Raw genomic sequence first — 21,988 nt, 5'->3', positions numbered from 1 at the left:
TGTTTCCTCCAGTGATGTGCCCCTGCTCTTTCCCGATGAACATGTGTTTTGTTCCTATGTGTTTGCTCTCACTGAATACAGACAACACTAACTCTTACTGCTATGCTATGTTCTGTGGCTACTGCCACTTTGTAACTCTATCTACATTAAGTCATTCATTTGCAGTTTTCAGTTCTGTTGATGTTGGTTGACAAAACTCCAGACTGTGGCCAGGATATTTCTTTCAGATCCATACTATTTATTTAATCCAGCAGATCTGAAATAAATATTCTGATCACTGGGTCTATTTTTATTTTTTATTTTTATTTTCAAAGAGGTGGAGCATCACATCGCTGATGTTTAAGGTAGACCTCAAGCTTGAATCTCATTGCCTTGAACTACTGCCTGACCTATTATTGTGCTCTTTCCTCTCTCCCATCTCAACCCCACTCCAACTACATTTCCCATCTCTTTTGTGTTTTATCCCCTTTCATTGTTTTATTTGTTTAATCTTTTAACATGATTTCTCCCCCCTCTGCCCTTCTCATTGTTGCATCACTTGTGTTTTGTAGTACATAGTGTTTGAGGCTGGACATGAGCCGCTGCGAGTCCCTCAGTCAGAGGAGAGCGTGTATCAGGTACAAGACAAGACTTAAACCTCCCCTTCACTCTTCCTATCTTTCTTTTACAAAGTGTGGCTTTATAAAGAAATAGGTTTACAGTATATGGTATATGGTACCTGACCAATTCAAAAGTAAATCACATACTTTTAAAACATAGTTACAGTATGAAGCTGAATGTATGCAAATGAGACCACTAACACTACATCAAACGTTCACTTTTGAATCCAAAATACTATGACAAATATAGCTTGATAGATGTTTAGCTGTAGCTGCAGATTACCCTCATACAGTGGAACCAAATGATATATACTCGCCTTGCCTTTTATTACAGTAGCACTGGTGGCACTAGTAGTTGTGGTAGTAGTAAGAGTGGTGCTTTTAATAGTTGTAGTAGTAATAGCCACTGACACAATAACAATGAATCAAGATATTCCAAAGAGAAGGTACAGCAATAAATATTAAGCCACAGAAATTATGATCTAGTAATTATCATGACAGGGCCTACCAACTTTAGAAAAAATTACACACAGCGCAAGTTGAAAGTGAAAGTTGCAGCAAAGTGAAGGTCATTTGTAGCAGTGTTAGACCAGGCTCCTCTCAGATATTTTGTCCATTCACCTTTTACAGTTAGATGTTGAAGGAAGCGTAGAAGGACACTAGGGACCTGTCGACTGTTTGAATCCCCCTCCCTCCTCCCCCTCCTCCACGCTCCTCTGCCTTTTCGTATGTGCCATCCTCTGAAGATGAAAGATGGAGATTAATCACTCGCCATGCCATTTGATCTGAGGACCAAACAAGATCAATAGACTTGGGGAAAGTTAACCAGATGAGAGCGCCACAGAGAGTTAAAATGAATGAAATAAGCAGTGGAAGAGGTTTTTCTCTTATTGTCAGTTAGTTGAGGCACACCGTTGCAGCATAACAATGGCTCTTCTTAATACTCACACGAGGAGCGTTGTTTGAAATCAATATTGATTTAAGTAGAATTGATTCTGTAGCCCAACTGTGAAATCTGCATAATCCCATGGCTCCAAAAAATAACATTACATCTCTAAAATGAGGCTAAATTGAACAGAACAGAGTAAGCTTTTTGTACTTTGAGTTGTTTTTCAGCTTTTATAGGGTCTCTTTTAGCTCAAAGTTTAAAAAGATGTTGTTTTGTTTCCTAATCTTTCTTTGAATTGACCTCCAACTCAACGCAGGTCCCAACCAGTCAGCAGAAGGAAGGGATCTATGATGTCCCAAAACGCCATTTCTTCACTGTAGGTGTTTGATTTCATTATTTGTTTGGTTAACTCTTCCACATGCAAACCTCTCACACTGAAGGAAGTGACATATCTTTACCTAGCATCATATTTTAGCGTACGCATGAAACGGCAATGAAGCACTCATTGGCTCTGCGCCGCCTTCTTCAACAGATACAACGAATTGATTAGGCAGCCAAAGTGAGACATGTTAACAATTTCACACAACATTAGAGCGTTAGGCTTCAGATCCAACATCCTAAATTGGACACATGTTGTTCAGCTGCTACACCATGTCTAAAAAGCTGTTTCCTTCACAGGATGAAGAGGTTTGTAAGTGGGTGCATGCAGTGTAGCCACAAATATGTAGATCACTCTTTTTTCAATTTGATTCCACCTTAGTAGAAGTCTTGCAAATTCTTATTTAACAACTATTCTGAATTAAGCATCAACTTTTGAAAATAGCACTTTTCAGTCTTGCTGTTGTGTGCTTGTTGCTTGGAATATCAACCTAGATAAAGTGTCCCGGCCTCTCACTATCTCAGCCAAACAGCCCATGCCCATACAAGTGGCAGCGCTTCCATATCTCTTGAGTGTTACTGCTTGTCTGTTCATTCAGTTGGAGCTTTATTTAAGGACCTTGGAGAGCTCCCATGATGTGTGCCTGCAGGGAGACCCCTTCTATGTACAACCTTTTTATTTACTTTCACAATTGTGAGCAGTTCCTTCAATTGTTGCAAAAAAGTCTATTTTTATGTCCCAAACTCTGAAAAGGACATAATATCTTGTTAGAATCACTATTATTGGTGATTCTTGCTGTCTTTTTGTCCTTGTCTATCTGTGTTCTTATTTATTGCATGTGATTCATTGTCTGCTTTGCATGGCCCCAGTGACATTTCATGCAACTTAGCCATCTCATAGTGTCTTCAGAGCCGTGACCCCACTCCTTTTAAAGTGGAGGACGGGGGCGTAGGGGCGAGGTGGCGTCTTTGTTTTGGTTGGGTGGTTTCAAGGAGCCAGTACTTTATGAAATGAATACCCTCCTTTGTGTGTATATCTTGATGCAGACTAGAAACAGCATAATGAAGTGGCCCCTCTCTCATGGGGCTTTTCTGATTGGCAGAAATAAGAATATCTAATCAAAGGCTTTATAAGTGAATAGCTTTTACCCACTCAATAATAGAGAGCCTTGAAACTCTAATTTTAGATCTATTTTCTGATAATGAAATGAGAAGACAGTTGTTTCTTGGTACCCACAGCTCCACTGCCAATGTGAATAGATTTCACACACCACCTGCCCACCCAACCATGCAAGCCCTATAGGATCTGGGTTTCATGGCTCATTGTTCTGATATATCACCACTCTCTTGTCTCTTTTTCACATTCTCAGAATATCAACCACTTTGATCTGTTCGGAGACATGTCTACTCCTCCCTCGGTGAGTATCTATGTAATGCAGGACATTATATTACAAGTATTCGAAAAGCATCTATACTTGTACCTGTAGTGATGAGCTGTTGGTGAGGTGACATCTGTATTCATATGTGTGCTGTTTGCAGATGCCTCCGTCTCCTGCCAACACTCTGGACCCGAGTCGCAGCAGCCGTCATCAGCAACACGCTGCTGCCGCTGAGATGTACGCTCCATTCAGCCCCACTTCTGTGCCATCAGGTAACTACACATATATACTTTTGTAATGAGAGGTGTCTTATTATTAGAGTAAGATCACATTAAAGTGACATGTGAATTTGTCCACCAGGCTACATGACCATGGGCCCGGTGCAGGCTGCACAGTGGGCACAGCAGGGCTTTGCCGGACAGACCCAGACTCTTGCCTTTCCTGTTCAGGGGCCTCTCCAGGTTGCACAGGTCTTGCCCAGCGGTCAGCCACTCATCTGGAGTCAGGCCAACATTTTCCCCGCCACACAGCAGCAGTGGGCGGCTATGGCCGCCTACATGCCAGCACAGACTGTGGGGGTTGGAGGCCATGCCATCCCCGCCGCCATGCTGCAGGGTCTGGTGCCCATCACAGCCATGTGTCCTCAGGCCTGTGAGCTGTCTGCGCCCTCCTCTACCATCACCAGCCCTCAGCACAGCGCCGACCCTGCCCTTATACAGCGGCACATGAGTCTGCGAGATGACTCTGATGCAGGGGAGGGGCCCTCATCCTTAGTGCTGACCAGTGTGGGGGTTACCTCGGCGACAGTCAGCAGGTGTGGGACCCCGGGCCCCATGAGTGCTCCGGACACTCTGGTGTGCAGTCAGCTGCTCTCTGCATCCTCTCCACTGAGCAGCACTGCACAGGAGGAGGATGGCTGCTGCAGTGACCTTGACCTGTCTCGCATGACCTTGAGCCCAGGGACATCCACGTCCCCATCTACTGAATCACGTATGTCTAATACCCTTATTATGTTCTGTTAGCAGTTTAGTCTCTGTCGAATCTGTCAAAAGAACCTCTGGCTTTATCTGTACAGCATTTTAAAAACACTTTTTTGATTAAAAATGTCTCTATTGAACAGAAGCACCAAATGGCATGCACTAAGAGTCATTGAGCTCTTTTTTATTTAACCTTGAGGTTAAAAACCTCTTTTTCAAGGGAGTCCTGGAACACATAGTTACAACACATAGAAACAATGATAAAGTAATATGAGGATAACACATTAGGAAAACAAGTACACAGTTTGGAATACATTCACAAAAAATCATGTGACCTACTGTATATCCTGTCTGTAGCCTCGACTCCAGCCCCTCACCAGAGCTCGTCCCAGGCCAGTGACCCCTTGGAGCCCCCTGTGGACCCTGAGAGCACCAAGGAGGAGCACACGGTACACACTCCCTCTGGGTCACTTCACAGTCAATAGGATTTATGGATTGGATTTACCCAGTGACTGGCATAATGCTGTAATCTATTAGTGTCATAGGCCTCATGAGTTTTCAGCTGGAGTTTACATCATGCACCCTGCAGAACACCATGTGGATTGATTTTAGCCCAGAAAAAATGTCAAGTCAATTATGAGTTAAAGGTCAAACAGAATTTATGAGTTGTGATTAGATCAGATGTAATTATACTTGAATTAATGCTCTTCCCCTGAAAAAGCTGTTCTACATTAGAAACAACATTTTTGGCACTCCATTCAATCCTCTACCACAAAAGATTAATTTGGTGACTCTAATAATTAGTGACATTCATTGAAATCAGGAGGAATACATACTGTATATTATAAATAAATAATTAATATTAATATAATTTCCATCACAGGGCTCTGCTGTAGTGAGGTCAGTGTCTCCTGAGTCTTGTGGCGATCTGGACACAGCACAGGATCAGGTGTGTCCAAAGGAAGACAGCTAGAGTACGATACACTCAGGTAAATAAACTACTCCCAGTATTCTTAATAAACAATACCTTCATCTGTCCTTCCTTGTCCTTCCTTGTCCTTCCTATTATTTTCTACGCAATTGGGTCAGAGTCTTAATGTCTCATTGTGTATGCAAAGAAAGTGCTGCTTTAATGAAGGCTGAATGTTGCCCCCTGGTGGTGAACTGTATAGTTGCACTTCATATGAGTTCTGTCTCTTGTGCTTCAGATGAAGAACTCTGAAAATGGTGTTTTACAAATGAAAGAAGAAGAGAGAGGGCATGACTGTGATCTGCTACAACTGGAGCAGCCATCTCTACAGACTTACGTGCTGTTTATCAACCTTTAAAAGGACTTGAATCTTTGCATCTGCTTTCTGCAAGAGGCCATATACTGTACTCATCCACAAATGTACCAGACTGTCAGGAAGTGACTTTTGAACTTTGGTTGGTACTCCTGGCTCTATACAAGACTGCTCCTGTGGAGGGTGACTGAGGAGACCATATCTTTATAAACTGAGAGCTGTCACCAGAGAAGACTGGACCAGCAGATGGATTTGCCAAAAGCTCTCATCCAGTGGCTCATGATTCATTCATTTGCATGTACCAACAGGTCCATGGACTCCAGTGTGAGTGGCTACTTTAAGGATTTCAACAAATCAAGATGAGCTTGTACTCAGTATTTTCTAAGCTGTGAAGTAATATTGATGACGCAGAGTCATTCAAGTTATCAGATGACTTTGAACATCAATCTTTAAATCAGATTTGCCAAACATTTATTTTGTAAATAAGAATCGTCCCAGTGCCCCATCCCTCAGCCTCTGTGCCATACAATGCTCTCTGCCTCTGCCATCCTCTGTGTGTCCCACCAGCACTTCCATAGACGTCTGGATGTTCGTTAGCTTTCGCTGCCATTTCTAAGTTTTCTTCTTCTGTTTACTTATTAACTGTGAATCTGTGTTACATGGCCATTTGGAATAAAACATGTCTCACTTGTTGAGAAGTTGAGAGATCAAAAAAGTGGATTTTGCCAGAGTAAGTAATTTATAATAAATTACAGGACTTCTTCCATATTATTGTTTTCTACCTTTGTATTGTTTACACATATTTTACTCCTCAGTTGTGTGTGAGTCCTATCTGAAGATGTGACATTTAAACATGAGCTCAGAGAAAGAGTGTGTCTTTGCCTTATGTTAATTTTTGTTGGCTGTCACTATGTACAGTTAGCAGCTCACTGTTATTATAGGGGAAAAATCAATCAAAAATAGCAAACTCACAGTTGCTGGTAAATGCAAGCCCCGCCTGTAAGAAAATAAGGTAAAGCCCAAATGTTTTGTACATTTTATTTATAAAACTGAGAGCTGACATGAAAAGATGAAAGACTTTTGTACGTCTATGACCTCCCCCTTCACTGTTCCCATGCAACTGTTCATCACAATAAAATAACGTGATTATCATACAGTGGTGTACTTTCATTGTTATATATCCACACTTTTGAAATCTAAAGCCTAATAGAAACTGCTCTGGCATAACATGATCAAATAAAATTTGGAAGCAATGCATTTGACAACTAATTATTTTATATTTAAAATCAATGTAACAATTAAATTCACAATAAATAAATGTAATTATATATGTATTGTTAGCTTAACTAATTTAACATCATACACAAAAGAATGCCAGTCTCTGACATGTTATATTTGCAGTTGGCAGAAATAACTCAAATGTTTGCAGGTCATGAGTACAGACTGTACGGTGGGTGCATTTACGGGAATCTGTTTCATCATGGCTTTTATTTATTTTTCATATCAGATCTGCCACTCAAAACATCTCAGAATATAGCACCTTTTAGCAAAGCAGTCTGTTTTCCCAGTAAATCTTGACCCTATTGAACACAGGTATAATATCACAATCTGCAAGTGTTTGAAGTCTACTTCCAATCATCACATGGAGTTAATATCTGGGCCATTATCGATCAGCTTTTGTTGACACAGAGCAGAGCTGTGTTGGTTATCTCTCCTCTGTCAGTCCTGATACACAGTCATGCTTCCCCAAGTCATAGACCCGACAAGACTGCATTCCTGTTTACTATATGTAACTCTGGGCTTCTGCATTCTGAGGTAAGAAATTGAGATTAGCCTCTTTTTCTAAACCTGAGCAGAATTTGGTTCAATGTGTTCCCTTATTTAAAATGATAAATCTACTAATGTAATTAATGTATTTATAGTACCTTGCAAGCCACAAAATCAGGGCATGTATCTGTCCGCCAAGCTCCCTCTGGTAATGTAGTTTATCCAGTGGACTGTGTTGTGTCTGAGTGGAGCCAGTGGTCAAGATGTGACGTTTGTCAGAAAAAGAGGGTGAGTATTATTAAGATATGATATTCCTTTAGTATAGTAAAATGGTACTTTAAATTAGTTACAAAAAGTAATAGATTGCTAGTTTGTTTCAGTTTTTTTCCATAATTTATCTATGATTTATACAATTTACTGTATTTGCTTATTTTCATAAGGTGAACTAGAAACTGAGTGAGCCCATTATTAGTAGTGATAATTGTTATCACAATCTTATAGTCCCATAAATAACACTCTTTAACAGTGCAGCCTGCATGACCAAGGGCCACTGTCTACTCTAACTGTTTTATATGTGCACTCTCTCCTCTGTCTCTTCTGCTGCACCCGTGCACTCCATCTCATCCACTTTGCACTGAGCCAGATTAATAACCTTGACATGACAAAGTGAAAACAGGAGGCTAATCTGATTGTAGCTGTTACAGTCCCCCAGAGCGCCCTCACAGCTCCTCAGCCTCCTTTATTGGCTATAGCGGCTGTTTATTGTTGCCGTTTATGTTCGTCCCTGTCTCCTCTCCAGTATCGCTTCACCAAGCTCACACAGCCCTCACAGTTTGGGGGAGAGCCATGCCATTTTCATGACAGAGAAGAGGAGGCCTGCACTGTCCCAGCACGCTACAAATGCACCAACATCCCAGTGTGTCAGGGCTTCCTGTGCACCCACACAGGTTTGTCTCTGTCTGTTGTTTCAGGACTTATGAATAAATGAAATGAATGAACAGATGAACAAACTTAGGATCTAAAGGACAATTTAGTCAAAAATGACAAAAAAAAAAAAAAAAAGCTGTGGGGAATTGCATAAAATATGACAGATTAACATAAATTGTACACACTAATATATATATATATATATATATATATATATATATATATATATATATATATATATATATATATATATATATATATTTTAATCAGCGGGTGCTAAATTGTGTTGATATTGTGCCAATATGAAGGGTAGATTTTAACTACTACAACTTTTAAATAGTACACTGCCCTATTGGACATTTAAAGGCCTGCGCAAGAAATGTCCACCGATGTTGGAACTTTAAGGCCAATAACAGACTAAATATTAATTTTATTGTTGCTAAATAAATTCCTTCAGGTCGATGTATTCCTCGAACCTTACAGTGTAATGGGGAGGATGACTGTGGGGATAACTCAGATGAAGCAGGCTGTAGGCGGGACATTCACCCCTGCAGGGAGTATGCTGAGGAGTACTGGGGCATTGAAAACCTGGCTAAGGGGTTGGTCCATCTCACATATTATTTAAATATGGAAAAAATATGTCTTCCACTGATCAGATTTCCACACGTCTGTGTTCTTGTGCCTGCAGGATCAACATCTTGAACAGTAAGTTGGAGGGAGTGGTGCTGGATAACAGATACTATGCTGGCAGCTGCCTTCCACACTACATTCAAGACTATAGATTCAGGAAGCCCTACAACTTACAGCAGTACACTCTTCAGGTAAATCTGTAGAAAAAAAGTAAAGCAAACACAACTGCACTGGAATTATTGTTATAAAATTAGATTTCACATAAGAAAAAACTTGGACTACAAAATGTGGCCCTCAACAATATAGTAACATTTCAAAAGGCCCTAGAATGGACCCCTGTAGGACCCATGTGATTATAATGTGTTGACTTTTTTTCTGTAGACAAGAGGTTCCTATGACTTCACCTTGCAGCATTTTGACACATACTCCATGTTTATGGAGCACACCATAAAGGAACACTCATCCAAAACCTCTGTCTCCATCGGCTTTGCTATCCCTGGTATTGCAGAGTTTGGATTTAACTACAATGACAGCAAATACTCCAAATCTATAAAGAAGTTTCGCAGAGCAAGTGCTAAAGTAAGACCTTGAGTTCTACCTTTCTTCTATAGGCTACACATTATCATATGTTTTTGACCTCTTCTTTCAGACTAGCAGCTTTATCAAGGCCAAAGCAGAGCTGGAGCTGGCCCAGTACATTCTTAAATATGATGAACTGATGCTCCACCCCGAGTTCCTGCAGCGACTTCGGTCCCTACCACAGTCTTATGTCTATGGAGAGTATAGGTTGATTTATAGAGACTACGGCACCCACTACGTCACTGAGGCTAAGCTGGGAGGAACCTACGAACACACCATCATATTAGACAAAGAAAAACTGGAGAAAACTGGTGAGTGCCATCAGGGGTGGCTAACAAATACTAAACAAATACCTGTCTTGGATTTGAAAATGCTGCATTAATTGTTTGGATAGATTACACTTTGGATGCCTACAAAAACTGCATGAGTGTTGGCCTCAGAGTGGGTGCCAACATTAAAGGTGTGTATGTGACCGGTGGTCTGGAAGGGGGAGGCTGTGACGGACTACTAAATGAGATGGGAGGTATGTACACAAATTTAACAATTGTTATGGTCTAAATGAAGCATTCAATAAATTAATAAACTTGTCCCTGTTAGAGGACACAGTTAATGGGCGCATGGCAGAGGATTTTGTGGCTGTAGTGAAAGGTGGCAGCAGTGAATCTGTAACTGCACTTGTCTCTAAGAAATTGCCTGATCCAAAACTGATGAGACTGTGGGGTCAAGGAGTACGTTTTAATCCTGACTTCATCCAAAGAACAGTAAGTTATTAAATCTAAGATAAGATGTTCTCATAAGGTGAAAAACTGGTAAAAGAAAAAAAAACCCTGAATCAATGATGTTTCATTTAACAGACCAGACCACTGTATGAGCTGATAACATCCAGAGACTTCATTCAAAGTGACATTTTGAAGGGACACCTGAAGAGGGGGCTGTCCGAGTACCTCGCTGAGGTTAGCTCGTGTAGATGTGGCCCCTGTCGCAACAATGGAGTTGCTGTGCTCAAAGGTACAAAGTAGAGAACTTCAAAAATGAAGCTTCTCATTATTATGGGGATTTTATGTTTTGAAATATTTTGCCAACTTGTGCTAAGTGCTCATATATCATATCATCCCAAATGCAATTTAACTGTGATGTGACTAGGGACCAGATGTGACTGTATTTGCCCAAATGGATACAGTGGAAGAGCCTGTGAGATCACCCAGCGTCCAACAAGTTAATATCACAAAACAAATTTATTTTTTATCATTAATAACTTTTGTTTGAATGCTTTTGCAAATCTAACTTTCATTCATTGTATTAGATCTAGGCATCGACGGGAGTTGGAGCTGTTGGGGTGCATGGTCATCCTGTAGCGGAGGAAGGATGAGCAGGACCCGAGAGTGTAACAATCCAGTGCCTAGCAACGGAGGCATGGCCTGCCTAGGACTGCCACACGAGTCTACAGAGTGTTTTTAAAATCAGTATTTTTCTTTAATAAAGTGATTAGAACACTTCACTGTCTGGACTGCTTTGGTCGTTGCATAATTTTTACTCTCTGATATGGCTTCAATTTAACCAATTGAGTCATGAATTGATTCAAATCAAAATTATTCTGTACGGTTTGGGGTATTGAGGAAGCAGCTTCAAAGGTCAGTGTGAAAACATAAATATCTGTAGAGCAGCAGAAGGCATACTAACTTTATTCAAGTAAACTTAACAGCTCACAGTGTTCTTTAACACATTCGACTCTGAGAAGAGGAGCCCAGACAAGTGGCTCCGCCTTGACTTGGGGGAGGGTTGTTGCAGGTTCTGGACCGTGTTTTTCGGCTCAATGTACAAGCTGTCCATGGACCCCAGCAGGACCAAGCCCCATCAGTTCTTCTGTCTGTGCACAACAAACAACTCAAATTCAGTATTTTAAAAACACATTTCTAATACACATTTAAGCATGTCAATAACAATATAACTAGTAATAATTGTTTTTTTAGTTTTTTTTTATAGTGAATCGGTGTGTTACCTGGTCGATTCGTTTTTTCGCAGGCCTCTCCTTCGTAGCCCGCTCTACATTCACATGTGCAGGATGTTCCATACAGGATGGGGAACCCTCTGTGTAGGCACGGGGCACAGCGACAGGGGTTAAACTCCTGCAGGTACTCATCAAACCCCCTCTCAAGGTTGGCCAACCGTTGCCCCACATGGTCAACCGAGGTACTGCGACGCACCAGCTCAAAAATGGGCATGACCTGAGAAAGGGAAGAGAAAATAAGTATTGCATTTTGAATGGTTTTGGTTAAAATAGTCAGTGTAGTTCTGCAGTAACTAACTCTAAAAGTCCCTTTAAAAAGAATTGATTACCTCATAGTCTATAAGAACTGGATGGTATTTGAGTGTTGCCCCCCACTTTCTGTATGTGTCAGAATCCTTAATGACCATAACACCACCAGCCGACACCGTGACACCCCCATTCACAAGAGAAAGTGTGTCCTTAATGTCTACTGAATATGCCTCGGTTCCTGAAACAAAAAAATTTCTTCAAAATAGATCTTCAAGACATCACAATCTTCAAAAAAATAAATAAATAAAAAATCACTCACTTCTTTCACCTCCTCCCCTTTTACGACATTCTTGACCTTCCACTTTGAGGCCTAGTTCTCCAGCTCCTTTTAAGGGAGCAGCTAGACCAATGGAAGCACCAAGACAACCTCCGAGCAAATGGCTGTTTAGGACTGTTAAGTGAGTAAACAATAACATAGAGACGGCAACGTTTAGGATAAATAACTTTATAAGTCTTAAAAAAGCCCACTGTACTTGATTTTTCAGTGTTGGTTTTGTTGATGACCACGACACTCTCAAGTGTTCCTCCCATAGTTCCCTCGGTGACGAAGTGGGTTCCGTAAGTATTAATGAACTGAGAGTACCTCCCATAATCATACACCTCGGGCAGAGCCATCAGGTCCAGTAACATGTCCTCGTGAAGCATCAAGTTGCTGCTCCTCATTTTGAAGAGAGCGGTTTGTATTTTGGAGAAAAGACGAACAAATCCAAGCTCCTGTTAATGTATACAGTGTTAGAGGGATGGATGTTTTTACATTATCAGCATGGACAATATATCAATTACTAAATAAGATTTTTTCCTATTGGGTGCCTTTTTGAGAGGGTTTAAAAATTCAAAAGATATAATATTTTTGAAATAAATTGCATAAATGCCTACACATTCTTTTACCTGTTGTTTATACTGTGAAATGTTCTTGACAAACTGAGTCTCCACACTAGCAGACAGACCCACTTCCACATACATGACGCCCACAGAGACACCAAAATGTGCAGAATTTTCTGTTTTTCTTGCTCTCAGTAAACTCGCCACATCCTCGTAGTACTCATCAGTTCCTTCAGACGTAGCCTCCGCCTGGCACAAGTTAGCAAAACATATATATACATAGACTGGATTGTAAAATGTAACAACTAAAAGAATGTTCATACCACAAATTGGTAAGTGTGATAGTTGTAAGGTTTCCTGAAGTTTTTCTCTGCTGAATTGTAGCTCAGCTTCTCACATAAGGCATCATATGTGAATTTGTTCCATTCTCCATTGTAGACATATTCACATGATTCACCAAAATAGTGTGGTTCAAGTACAGGGTCTACAAATTGTCCTGTTAAGATGTTATAGCTAAAAAAAAGATTTAATTGTTAAAGAAAAATGTGACCAACAGAATTCACTTAAAGTTCAGCTTGTATTTTGATATATGTTATTTTTTTTAAAGTAAAACATGTACGCATGTGTCATCAATAAGACATGCTTATGCCAGCTCAGGGGCTGCAGTGTTTTACCCTTGAATGCCATGCTTTGCTCCAGGGATAGACAGCAGAGAAGAGCAATAATCCTCTCTTGGATGGGTTTCCGTACAATGATGTTCATCAGAATCATCGCCACAGTCCTTCTCATCATTACAGCGCAGAGACTGACTGATACAACGGCCTGTATGTGAAGACCAAAAAAAATGTTAAATACAAAATTAACATGTGAACATTAGGGGCTGTTTCTTTCTTGTCATTCCTCAGACCTCCTACCTGTGCTGTTGCATGTAAATTTGTCTCCACAGTAATCTATCACCATACATGCCTCATATGCATCAGGACATCTTTGTTTTTCCCACAGAGTCTCATGGCATTTAGTGCCCCCAAACTGTGAGGGCTTCTCCATGCGTCTAGCACGAAACTAAGACCAGGATCAGTAAATTAGAAAATAATCATTACTTACTATCATGAATTCATTGTCACACAATGTTATAATGTGACTCCTTACAGTTTTGTCAGTACAAGCATTACAAGGGCTCCAAGATGACCATCTGCCCAGCTTGCAGTTGACAGACACAGGTATGCTTGCATCTCTGGCTCTTCTAAATGAACCCCTATTAAAGCCAAAAACACAGTTCATTTTTGTTTAGGTTATGTAGACTTATATTATAGACATATAGCCTAAATATGCTACAAAGGTGGATGTTGAGAGAAGAACAGAAGAGAAGAGTATAAGTATAAATCCTGTAAGATCACCTGGTATCCGGGGTCCATTCAGTGTTGAAAACATAGAGAAAACATAAAAGGATCCATACACTCCGGTTGAAACAAATACATAATCGCATCATGCAAATAACTTCTGACTGAAAAGCCTATGAAAATGGGCATATGAAAATATCTGTGTGTCCAGGACAGAAGGCTAACGCAATCAGGATCAATACAGTGAATGATTGATAAAGAGTAAACACGTGCTTACAGGAATTCAGTACTGATTGTGAGCCAAGCCATTTCCTAAAGTTGGAAATAAAGTTTAAGCTTTACTCACCTATAAAGAGCTCCTGTCACAGTGTCGGCTGTGACCTGTCCTGTCATCCACTGTCCCACACCTCCTCGCGCTCCACACTAACATATGAACGTGCACGCCCCCGCTCACGTGCACGCCCCCGCGGCTGATGGCGGCGGTTCAAAGCATTTCGGTTTTACCAAGTCCAGTTTCACAAGGACAAACATTTGATGATTGTTATTGTTCAGTTTATGTCGTCAGTTCAAACGCGTGACTTTTTCCAACGGCAGAAATGAACAGTGATGAACGAGTTACAATGGAGGTAAACTCAAAGTGTTCTCTAGTGTTAGTCCTAAACTAATAAACAGGCCATTGTGCCTGCTAATCTGATTTAAATCCACGCTCCTTTACGGCCTTTGTCATGAGCAGACACACATTTTGAACTCTGTGGCTGTGTTTGGCTCCAGTTTACTGTAGGACTACTGACTGGTTACATTGTCAGTTTAAGTTTTAACTGGCCAGAGCAACTAATAAACAATCTTTTTGTAGACTAGCCATGTGCTTTGTCTCCCTCTCCTGTTTCTTCATAATAGGACAATTTTATTTAGTATGAATCTGTGAAGGCTTTAGCCCTTAAAAACATATGCTGTTTACTCACATTATTTTTCTTTGTAGGAGACGTCAATAAGCTTCAAAGCATTGAGAGCCAAGTTTCAGGAGGAGGCTCGGATGGCAGAGTCCAGAGCCAGCCGTCCAGCTGTAGCTGGAAAGCCCAAGCACCTGCCTCTTCCAGGAGGCCACTGCAGCTCTGTGGTGAGCAGTATCCACATGGCTGTGGACAACAAGGCTCCGGTGGTCCCCAGGGTCTTCTTTAGAGATGGACTGAGAACTTCAGGAGGAAAGAGGCCCATTTCATACCCCCCTCTGCAGCGCTCACCCACATCTCACACTAATGCAAATGGTGACGCTCCATCAAGACAATCTCTCAAAGACAGGCACATGCCACTAGTACTCCCCATCTTACATAATGAGAGTAAAGCAAATCAGCCTTCTAAAAAAGAACATAAACTGGAAGAAGATGGTTTGCTACAAACTAAAACCAGAAAAAAAGGGTTGCTCCTGCCTTTCAAGTCTAAAACTGCAAAGGCAAACTCCGAACACGGGGAGGAGCCCACATATGCAGATTTAACTAGCCGACCGGCTAGTGCTCCAGGAGAGCTGCCTTCTGTAGAGCAGCACACAGATGACAGGGCGTCGCCCCAAGGTAGTGAGAAGACCAGTGAGAAGACCAGTGAGTGCACTGTGTCCAGCCCTGACATCACCCTCAGCCCTCCCTCTGCAGAGGCACATGACTCAGACAGCAGAGTTTTCAGCACGCTGGAAAAGGCCAAGAAGAGGTTCTCCTGTCGACCCGTGAAGTCATCCATTATACCAAAGAGTAGTTCACCAGAGAGGGGCTCCAAAAACAAGGCCTCACCCACAAAGAGCTCCCACAGCGCCATGCAAGACTTACTCGCACCCCCACCTATACCTCCCCTACTGAACCTCCCCAACTTAATCTACATCTCAGCCAGGCCGTTCAGTAAAGGCACCACAACATTCAGTAAGTTTCACCCATCTCAGCATCCGTTTCCTTATTTTTATAATAGTCATGCTGATCTGAATATTGTGCTGAATATTGCTTTATATACCTAGAGTCTCCATTAGAGATGCACTTTGGTAAGGACAAAGCTAATCGCCCTTTTGCCAGAATTGGTGATCCCCGTCCTCCATCTCCTCTAAAGAAACCTTTACCTGAACCGTGGGTTCTGGGGCCAATGCCAACAAAGCCCTCCAGACCTCCAGTAGTCGACCTCAGTAGTTACATGCCACACAAATGTCAAGGTGAGTGAATATGTGTTTATATCCATCCAATTTCCACAAAACAAGACCAAATTTCGACATAATTGATTATAGCATTTATCAATGTAGCATTGCTTTTTTGGAACTACATTATCTAACCCATTTTTTCTAATGCAAATATGAACACAATGGAAAGGAAATCTTGCTAAATCATTTTCCTCATGTGTGCTAAAAACAAATAAAATGTTTTTCCCTAATATCAAAACCTGTTTTATTTGATGTTGATTTGAAAAGAAAATTAACAAAAAAATAAAAAATAAGACAAAATTAACAGACTTAATTAAAATTAAAAAAAATTAAAAACTGTTGAATTTCTTTCTCAAAAGTCTGAAATCACTTTTACTGACAGGATTGAGTTTGACTCGATCGTGCTTTTGAGATAAAGTATTACCAAACATAAATGAACATTTCTATCATCAGTAATGCACCAGTACAATCACCTTTGGTTTAATACAAAATGATATGTCACATTATTGCAGTCATTATGCACAAGATGTACTCCAGTTGTTTCTTCCTTAGATGGGTCACTGAAGCTGGACCACACAGCGGCACATGAACAGCCATCAAACAATATCACTGCAGTCCCTGTTCTAGATGCTGTAGTGCTCCCTGACTTTGACACCTCTGAGATTGAAACTGCAGGAGAGAAGGAAGCTGTACACATGGCTGCATTAGACCTGGAGGTGCTGGACCCACCTGCTCCTGATGCCCCTGGCTCTATTTACTTTGGAGAGACCCACCCTGACTGGTCAGATCTTACACAGAGCTCTGAACACAAGGAACTAGATCTTGGTAATCTAAATGTAAGATCCCCAAATCCACCCAGCTTTACTGAACCAATAAACCTCAGTGAGTTCTCAGAACCACTGGGACAATGGAGCCAGAGCGAGGACCCCACTATAGACCCTCCATCCTGCACTGAAGAAGCAGCAGACTCTCACTCCATACCAGAGGACCAGGGGGAGCATGGCAACAACTTTGAATTTGGGTGAGTTATGTTTCAATTTAAAAAAAGAAAAAAAAAGACCTTTTGAAAAGCATGTGTTCCATGTGAGTGAAGCCACCTCTGCACAGATATGATCTATAACTTAACCTGGTAATATCACCAACCAGCTTGTCTCCTCGTCTTCCATACTGTGGAATATTCCAGGCAAGACAATAACATCAGCATGCATCACCATGAACATTTGGCAGGCCCTTCACCAGAGAAGTTGAATATGACACTTTTAATTATGGCTCCTGATGTGGTTTGATCTGGTTTAGTCATATAATATATATTTGATGTTTTTGAGCTAATGAATAAGTGTCAACAATCAAATACACTGACCTAAAGTCTGATTTAATGGTTTTATTCAGCATTTATCAACAAGAAATGTATCACACCACATGTGACAATGTGTATGAAGATGTGGAAAACATCAGCAAATTCTCATTGAATCAAGACTCTCGCAAAAGGAGAGGACTCAAGAGTAAGTTTTTTTTTCCACAATTGTTTTAAAATTTGGAAACTATCAGACTAATCTTTCTATTTTTTTTATTTATTTATGTAGATCCCTATGCCGAGAGCAGCCATAGGGTAAATGTTACTTTTGAATTACACAATCATGATTTAGAATCATTTAGAAACATTTAGTAAAATTAACAAAGCATTTTTTTGTATGAAGAAGGAAGAGTCGGGGCACAACATATTTCAGAGGAATCCACGGTTTGTTCTTCCAAAGTGTCAGCTCTGTACATTTCAGCACATCTTTTTGGTCAAATTGAACTCAGTCATTTTTTTTCTTTCTGTAGGAACGGGGAGCCTGGTTATTTATCTCACAGTCAGATCAACAGGTAATGGACTTGAACAATATATTTTTTTTTTTTTAAGACAGATAGCTTAGCTTGTTAATATTTCTTGTAGTAAGGAATGCCAAAGCCCAAACACTGCTGACTTCAAAGAACAAAAAAAACGCGAAAAGCAACGTCTTGAGAGAGAGAAGAAAGAACAAAAGGAACGTGAAAAGAAAGAAAATGAAATGAAAAAGAAATTTAAAGTGAGTTTTTATTTCTTTTTTGTTATGAATTATTTATGGTAAATCTTTTTAACTGCTGCGATCTATATTAGGTGACTGGTGCAGAGGAGCCCATGTACCACGCCAAAGTAACAGTAGCAAGTAAAGTCCGCAAAAATGATCTCCCTGTAAAAAGTGGGGACACTGTCAGCATCATCCGCACCACCAACTGCCCCAAAGGGAAATGGCTGGCCCGTGATGCTAACCACAAGTGTGAGCAAGAAATTATAATTACACCAAACCTAGTCAAATAAAAGTTTTGTTACATGTCTTGTCTTTTTAGATGGCTATATATCCGTCATGAATGTAGAGCTGAATATTAAAGAGATGCTAGAGCTTGGGAAGAAGGCGCAGGCAGCAGGACGAGGATGCAACGTGGAGGGCGACACCATCAGTATTGGGTCAGTATGAGAGTATCAGAGTACAATTCATATTGTCTTGTTTTATCTCATATATTTAAATATACTCTTAATATTCCTTTACTTTTACAGCTCCTCAACCCACCCTATACTGACAAGCAGCTGTGAGTGTAAGACATGAATTATTTGGTTTATGAATCAGACACCAAATATATATAATATTTACACATATCTGTATAATCATGAGTGATTGTATTTTGATAATTATCGTTATCTGGCAATGTGCCAGTAACAGCAATAGTGGATCTAAACCTTTTCATCAATCTCATTGTACTGTGGAAATAATTGTTTAACTAGTCAACTAATTGAAAAAATAAACACTGATTTGTCAACTACTAAAAATAATTTTTAGTTACAGCCCTACGGTTAGGGTTAGGATGGATATGGATGTAGTTTAAATATGGATTGCTGAACTAATACAAAGTATAATGTCAATTTCCTCATCTGTAAAGAAAAGTTTCTGTGTAAGTGGAGCTGGTTGGCCTGCCTCCTATCTCTCATCGCTGTGTGCTCTGGGCTCAGTGAGGCTCATGTGTTTTTACTCAGTTACAGACGATAGTGACGAGTGGGCCTGTGAAGGTGGAACTCTGTCTCCCTCCAATGAGAGCCTGTAAGTCTGACAGCTTTGTACTGCATTCAGAGGTTAAGGAGCTCTCAGATCAATGTTGTCATGCTTTTACAATGTTTAAAGAGTGTTTCCCACTTCTTTTTCATCAGATCGCCCACATGAAAGATGCTCTTAAATGTACATGTCTGTTTACATTTTTTTTTTTTTTTTTTTTTACGTAGGAGTTTTCCACAACAGTCTGCCCAAGTCCCTGAGATGTGTAAGTAAATTCAACATCCGCTTCTTTTTGAAGTGAGGAGCCTTTTGGGTTTGTGCCTGTGGTTGTTTTATGTTCTGGTCGACATGGCAGACTAACAAGGGGCTTTGATCCTGCCAGTTTATAGTTTTACAGTGCAGTTTGCTTACTTCCTCCATCTTCTTTTTGGTTTTACATAACTCTGCCACTGACCCACCTACATTTTCATGCTGGTTTTGGTGACAGCGTGCAGCCATGATGGTAAACAGCACACCCTGAGTGATGTCAGCTTGGAGGACCTGCACACCCAGTGAGTATCCCACTGGTATCAAAAACACAGTGTCAAATGGCAGCTGTGTACAGACAATTTTGGTTCACAGTTGAGATGGTGGTGACTGATGTAGACCTGCCATAACATTATTATCACAGTAATTTACTCTACTTTATGATATTTGATCGAGAGAGGCATTAGATCTCAACAAAAAAGATGAATGTACATTTTTACGACTTGACTAGATAATATACAATATTGCCATTTTTGCTTCTGGTATTATTGCTTATAATTAACATGAAGCATAAAATTCATGATTGGTAAAATATAATTAAATATTTCATTGTGCATATTTGAATAAATGATTAAGTTTATGTTTCAGGACAAGACATGAGGCGCTGCAGAAATTGGCCATTTTCTTTCAGCACAACAAAGAAGAACTCAATGAAAACAATGGTGAAGGTGCTACAAGGTGCATTTTCTATATGTTGGTACATGAAAATAAAACACAATAAAACTACTAACATTTTTCTAATCCTGTTTCCTCTTAAGCTTGGAGATGCCTAGTAAGTTTAGCCTTTTTTAACTCTCCCCTGTGTCACTCTCACTGTTAATGTAAATGTAAGATGAAAGCCCACCACTCCAAAGCCACTCGAGTCCAGCACTCACGGTTTAGGGTTTGTTTGTGATGGAAAGTTACTTGTTGGTGGTGACATGTCAGTGGACACACAACTGAGAGGATGAAAGATATTTAAACTTATCTAATTTTATCTTATCTTTTTTGTTTTTTCCAGACTTGTGTGATGTCGAGGAGCCTCCATTGCCGTAAGTGTGTCCTTATCATTATCAGAGAGGGAAACTTCTGACTTTGATGTGAGGGAGCAAAGTTGTAAGTATGGACAACTCACAGCTATGACCAAAGAAGGCACCAGTGTACAAGAATCAATAGGAGGACTTAATTGTCATTTTGTAAAGTAAAAATAATTTGATATAGAAGTTTAATAAGGTAAGCATTAAAAGCCTGTTCACCTTACTTAAACCTGTTGGTATATAATCTTTCTTGACATTGAGCTGATTTTTGATAAAATTCTTTTGCAGTGAGCAAGAGATTGACTTCACAGAATTGGAGCTTCTCCCTCCACCGCCGCTGTATGCAGACATCTTCTGATTTATTCATCTGTATGTTTCTCAAAAATAACATTTTGACAGTTGTTTGTGTGTTAAATTATGTAACAGGTACTAGAATATCACTTTGTTTTTTTGTTCTGTTGGATCACATCTCCATCACTGATTGGGACTTATTGTACACATACATGAACTATGCATTATGTGCAAAGGGAATTGGCATAAAGCGTATTCACCAAGTGTTAATGTATTGTTATTTACGGGTTATATTTAGTTAAAGTGTTTCTCCAATAAATATGATTAAATATTATTTGGGACATTTTACTTGTATATATTGGTTGTTGAACATCGACACATTTCTACATGCATTTTAATTGTTAGGGTGTTCAAATCAAACGCCAAACTTTGAGATGGCTATGCTAGCCAGCTAGCTGTGAAATGTTAGACATTTGACACAAATGCAGTAGGCGTTCTACACCAAATTTGGCAAAAAAATTTCAAAGGAAACACTCCAGAGTACAGAGTGAGAGGCTCAGAAGAGGCTTTCCTGTTGTGTGTCCTGACTTCCCCCTGAAGGCTGCAGGACACATATGATGCAGAGGAGGGACACTTTTGTCCCGAGGGTTGTTACTCCCCTGAAACTGCCCTGACAGTGGACCTGATGACCCTACCTTTGAGTTTTCCATTGTTGGATTTTACTGCTCAATGTGCTTAAATTGCCCCTTGGGGGCAAATAAAGTGCTCTTGATTGATTGAACAGTAACACAAACCATAACAATAGAGCACAGACTAAAAGAAAAAACAAAACGTATTGCTTTTTTGTTCTTGGGCCATCCATTTAATCTATCACCCTCCAAGCGTAAGTGTACCCAGGCGCAGAAGGGCAGTCACAACTGACCTGCTGGCCTGTTTATTTGTTTTTTGTTTTGTTTTTTTGTTTGTTTGTTTTTCCTAGTACAGTCAGATATCATTATCACCTAACAGTTGCTCAGATTTGTATAACTTCATATGTGTTGCCTGACCTAGAGATAAGTAAAGTGTAAAAGTAATTTTCCAATGTTGATGTGTACTGTAAAAAGAAAAATAATGTGCCCTAAATTGAGTGGTTGAAGCTGTATGAAAACAGTAGACCAATTGTCAAAAAGCTTAACTGCAGCTTAAAAAGCATTTACTCTGAATAGACGGGTTTTGAATAATAAATCAGTGCTTTTCTGCTCCAAATG

The 21,988-nt window shown here is 40.2% G+C and overlaps 3 protein-coding genes across 3 annotated transcripts in view; 2 read left to right on the top strand and 1 right to left on the bottom strand.

The window, feature by feature from the left end:
• Positions 1 to 10,906, top strand: part of LOC117385719 (complement component C8 beta chain) — a 42,443-nt gene extending 31,537 nt beyond the window's left edge. Inside the window, exons 8-26 of the mRNA XM_055228258.1 lie at positions 552 to 617; positions 1,805 to 1,864; positions 3,237 to 3,284; positions 3,406 to 3,517; positions 3,606 to 4,235; positions 4,580 to 4,671; positions 5,106 to 5,171; positions 7,238 to 7,320; positions 7,428 to 7,560; positions 8,072 to 8,219; positions 8,657 to 8,798; positions 8,888 to 9,020; positions 9,211 to 9,408; positions 9,479 to 9,719; positions 9,803 to 9,931; positions 10,006 to 10,169; positions 10,263 to 10,416; positions 10,552 to 10,623; positions 10,712 to 10,906. Coding sequence (XP_055084233.1) covers positions 552 to 617; positions 1,805 to 1,864; positions 3,237 to 3,284; positions 3,406 to 3,517; positions 3,606 to 4,235; positions 4,580 to 4,671; positions 5,106 to 5,171; positions 7,238 to 7,320; positions 7,428 to 7,560; positions 8,072 to 8,219; positions 8,657 to 8,798; positions 8,888 to 9,020; positions 9,211 to 9,408; positions 9,479 to 9,719; positions 9,803 to 9,931; positions 10,006 to 10,169; positions 10,263 to 10,416; positions 10,552 to 10,623; positions 10,712 to 10,866 — 2,826 coding nt within the window. The 3' untranslated portion in view covers positions 10,867 to 10,906. The remainder of the gene's footprint in view (positions 1 to 551; positions 618 to 1,804; positions 1,865 to 3,236; positions 3,285 to 3,405; positions 3,518 to 3,605; positions 4,236 to 4,579; positions 4,672 to 5,105; positions 5,172 to 7,237; positions 7,321 to 7,427; positions 7,561 to 8,071; positions 8,220 to 8,656; positions 8,799 to 8,887; positions 9,021 to 9,210; positions 9,409 to 9,478; positions 9,720 to 9,802; positions 9,932 to 10,005; positions 10,170 to 10,262; positions 10,417 to 10,551; positions 10,624 to 10,711) is intronic.
• Positions 10,907 to 11,058: 152 nt separating this feature from the next.
• On the bottom strand, positions 11,059 to 14,211 carry c8a (complement component 8, alpha polypeptide). Its single transcript, XM_033983033.2, has 11 exons — positions 13,945 to 14,211; positions 13,697 to 13,802; positions 13,462 to 13,609; positions 13,222 to 13,369; positions 12,871 to 13,060; positions 12,614 to 12,796; positions 12,199 to 12,439; positions 11,985 to 12,116; positions 11,746 to 11,903; positions 11,408 to 11,633; positions 11,059 to 11,275 (listed from the first exon to the last, which is right to left on the bottom strand). The coding sequence occupies exons 1-11, from the start codon at positions 14,034 to 14,036 to the stop codon at positions 11,124 to 11,126; spliced, it is 1,776 nt and encodes a 591-aa protein (XP_033838924.1). The 5' UTR covers positions 14,037 to 14,211; the 3' UTR covers positions 11,059 to 11,123.
• Positions 14,212 to 14,343: 132 nt separating this feature from the next.
• On the top strand, positions 14,344 to 21,041 carry si:ch211-188c16.1 (uncharacterized protein LOC562677 homolog). Its single transcript, XM_055228289.1, has 19 exons — positions 14,344 to 14,513; positions 14,867 to 15,794; positions 15,887 to 16,075; positions 16,613 to 17,081; positions 17,450 to 17,562; positions 17,644 to 17,669; positions 17,758 to 17,798; positions 17,885 to 17,926; positions 17,997 to 18,129; positions 18,201 to 18,360; positions 18,431 to 18,548; positions 18,639 to 18,676; positions 19,113 to 19,176; positions 19,356 to 19,393; positions 19,616 to 19,679; positions 20,023 to 20,112; positions 20,193 to 20,206; positions 20,435 to 20,465; positions 20,739 to 21,041. The coding sequence occupies exons 1-19, from the start codon at positions 14,484 to 14,486 to the stop codon at positions 20,806 to 20,808; spliced, it is 2,658 nt and encodes an 885-aa protein (XP_055084264.1). The 5' UTR covers positions 14,344 to 14,483; the 3' UTR covers positions 20,809 to 21,041.
• The last annotated feature ends 947 nt before the right edge of the window (positions 21,042 to 21,988 follow it).

This window comes from Periophthalmus magnuspinnatus, chromosome 17 (genome assembly GCF_009829125.3).
Source record: "Periophthalmus magnuspinnatus isolate fPerMag1 chromosome 17, fPerMag1.2.pri, whole genome shotgun sequence".
NCBI lineage: Eukaryota > Metazoa > Chordata > Actinopteri > Gobiiformes > Gobiidae > Periophthalmus > Periophthalmus magnuspinnatus.
The sequence above is the reverse complement of the archived record's forward strand: the minus strand, read 5'-3'. Positions and strand labels throughout refer to the sequence as shown.

Coding starts and splice junctions, on each gene's coding strand:
- c8a (XM_033983033.2), bottom strand. CDS start 14,036: ATGATGCGATTATGTATTTGTTTCAACCGGAGTGTATGGATCCTTTTA. Junction 12,117..12,198: donor AACCAACACTGAAAAATCAA/GTACAGTGGGCT, acceptor CTCACTTAACAG/TCCTAAACAGCCATTTGCTC. Junction 11,634..11,745: donor CAGTTCTTATAGACTATGAG/GTAATCAATTCT, acceptor TCCCTTTCTCAG/GTCATGCCCATTTTTGAGCT.
- si:ch211-188c16.1 (XM_055228289.1), top strand. CDS start 14,484: ATGAACAGTGATGAACGAGTTACAATGGAG. Junction 16,076..16,612: donor CATGCCACACAAATGTCAAG/GTGAGTGAATAT, acceptor TTTCTTCCTTAG/ATGGGTCACTGAAGCTGGAC. Junction 18,677..19,112: donor ACTGACAAGCAGCTGTGAGT/GTAAGACATGAA, acceptor GTTTTTACTCAG/TTACAGACGATAGTGACGAG.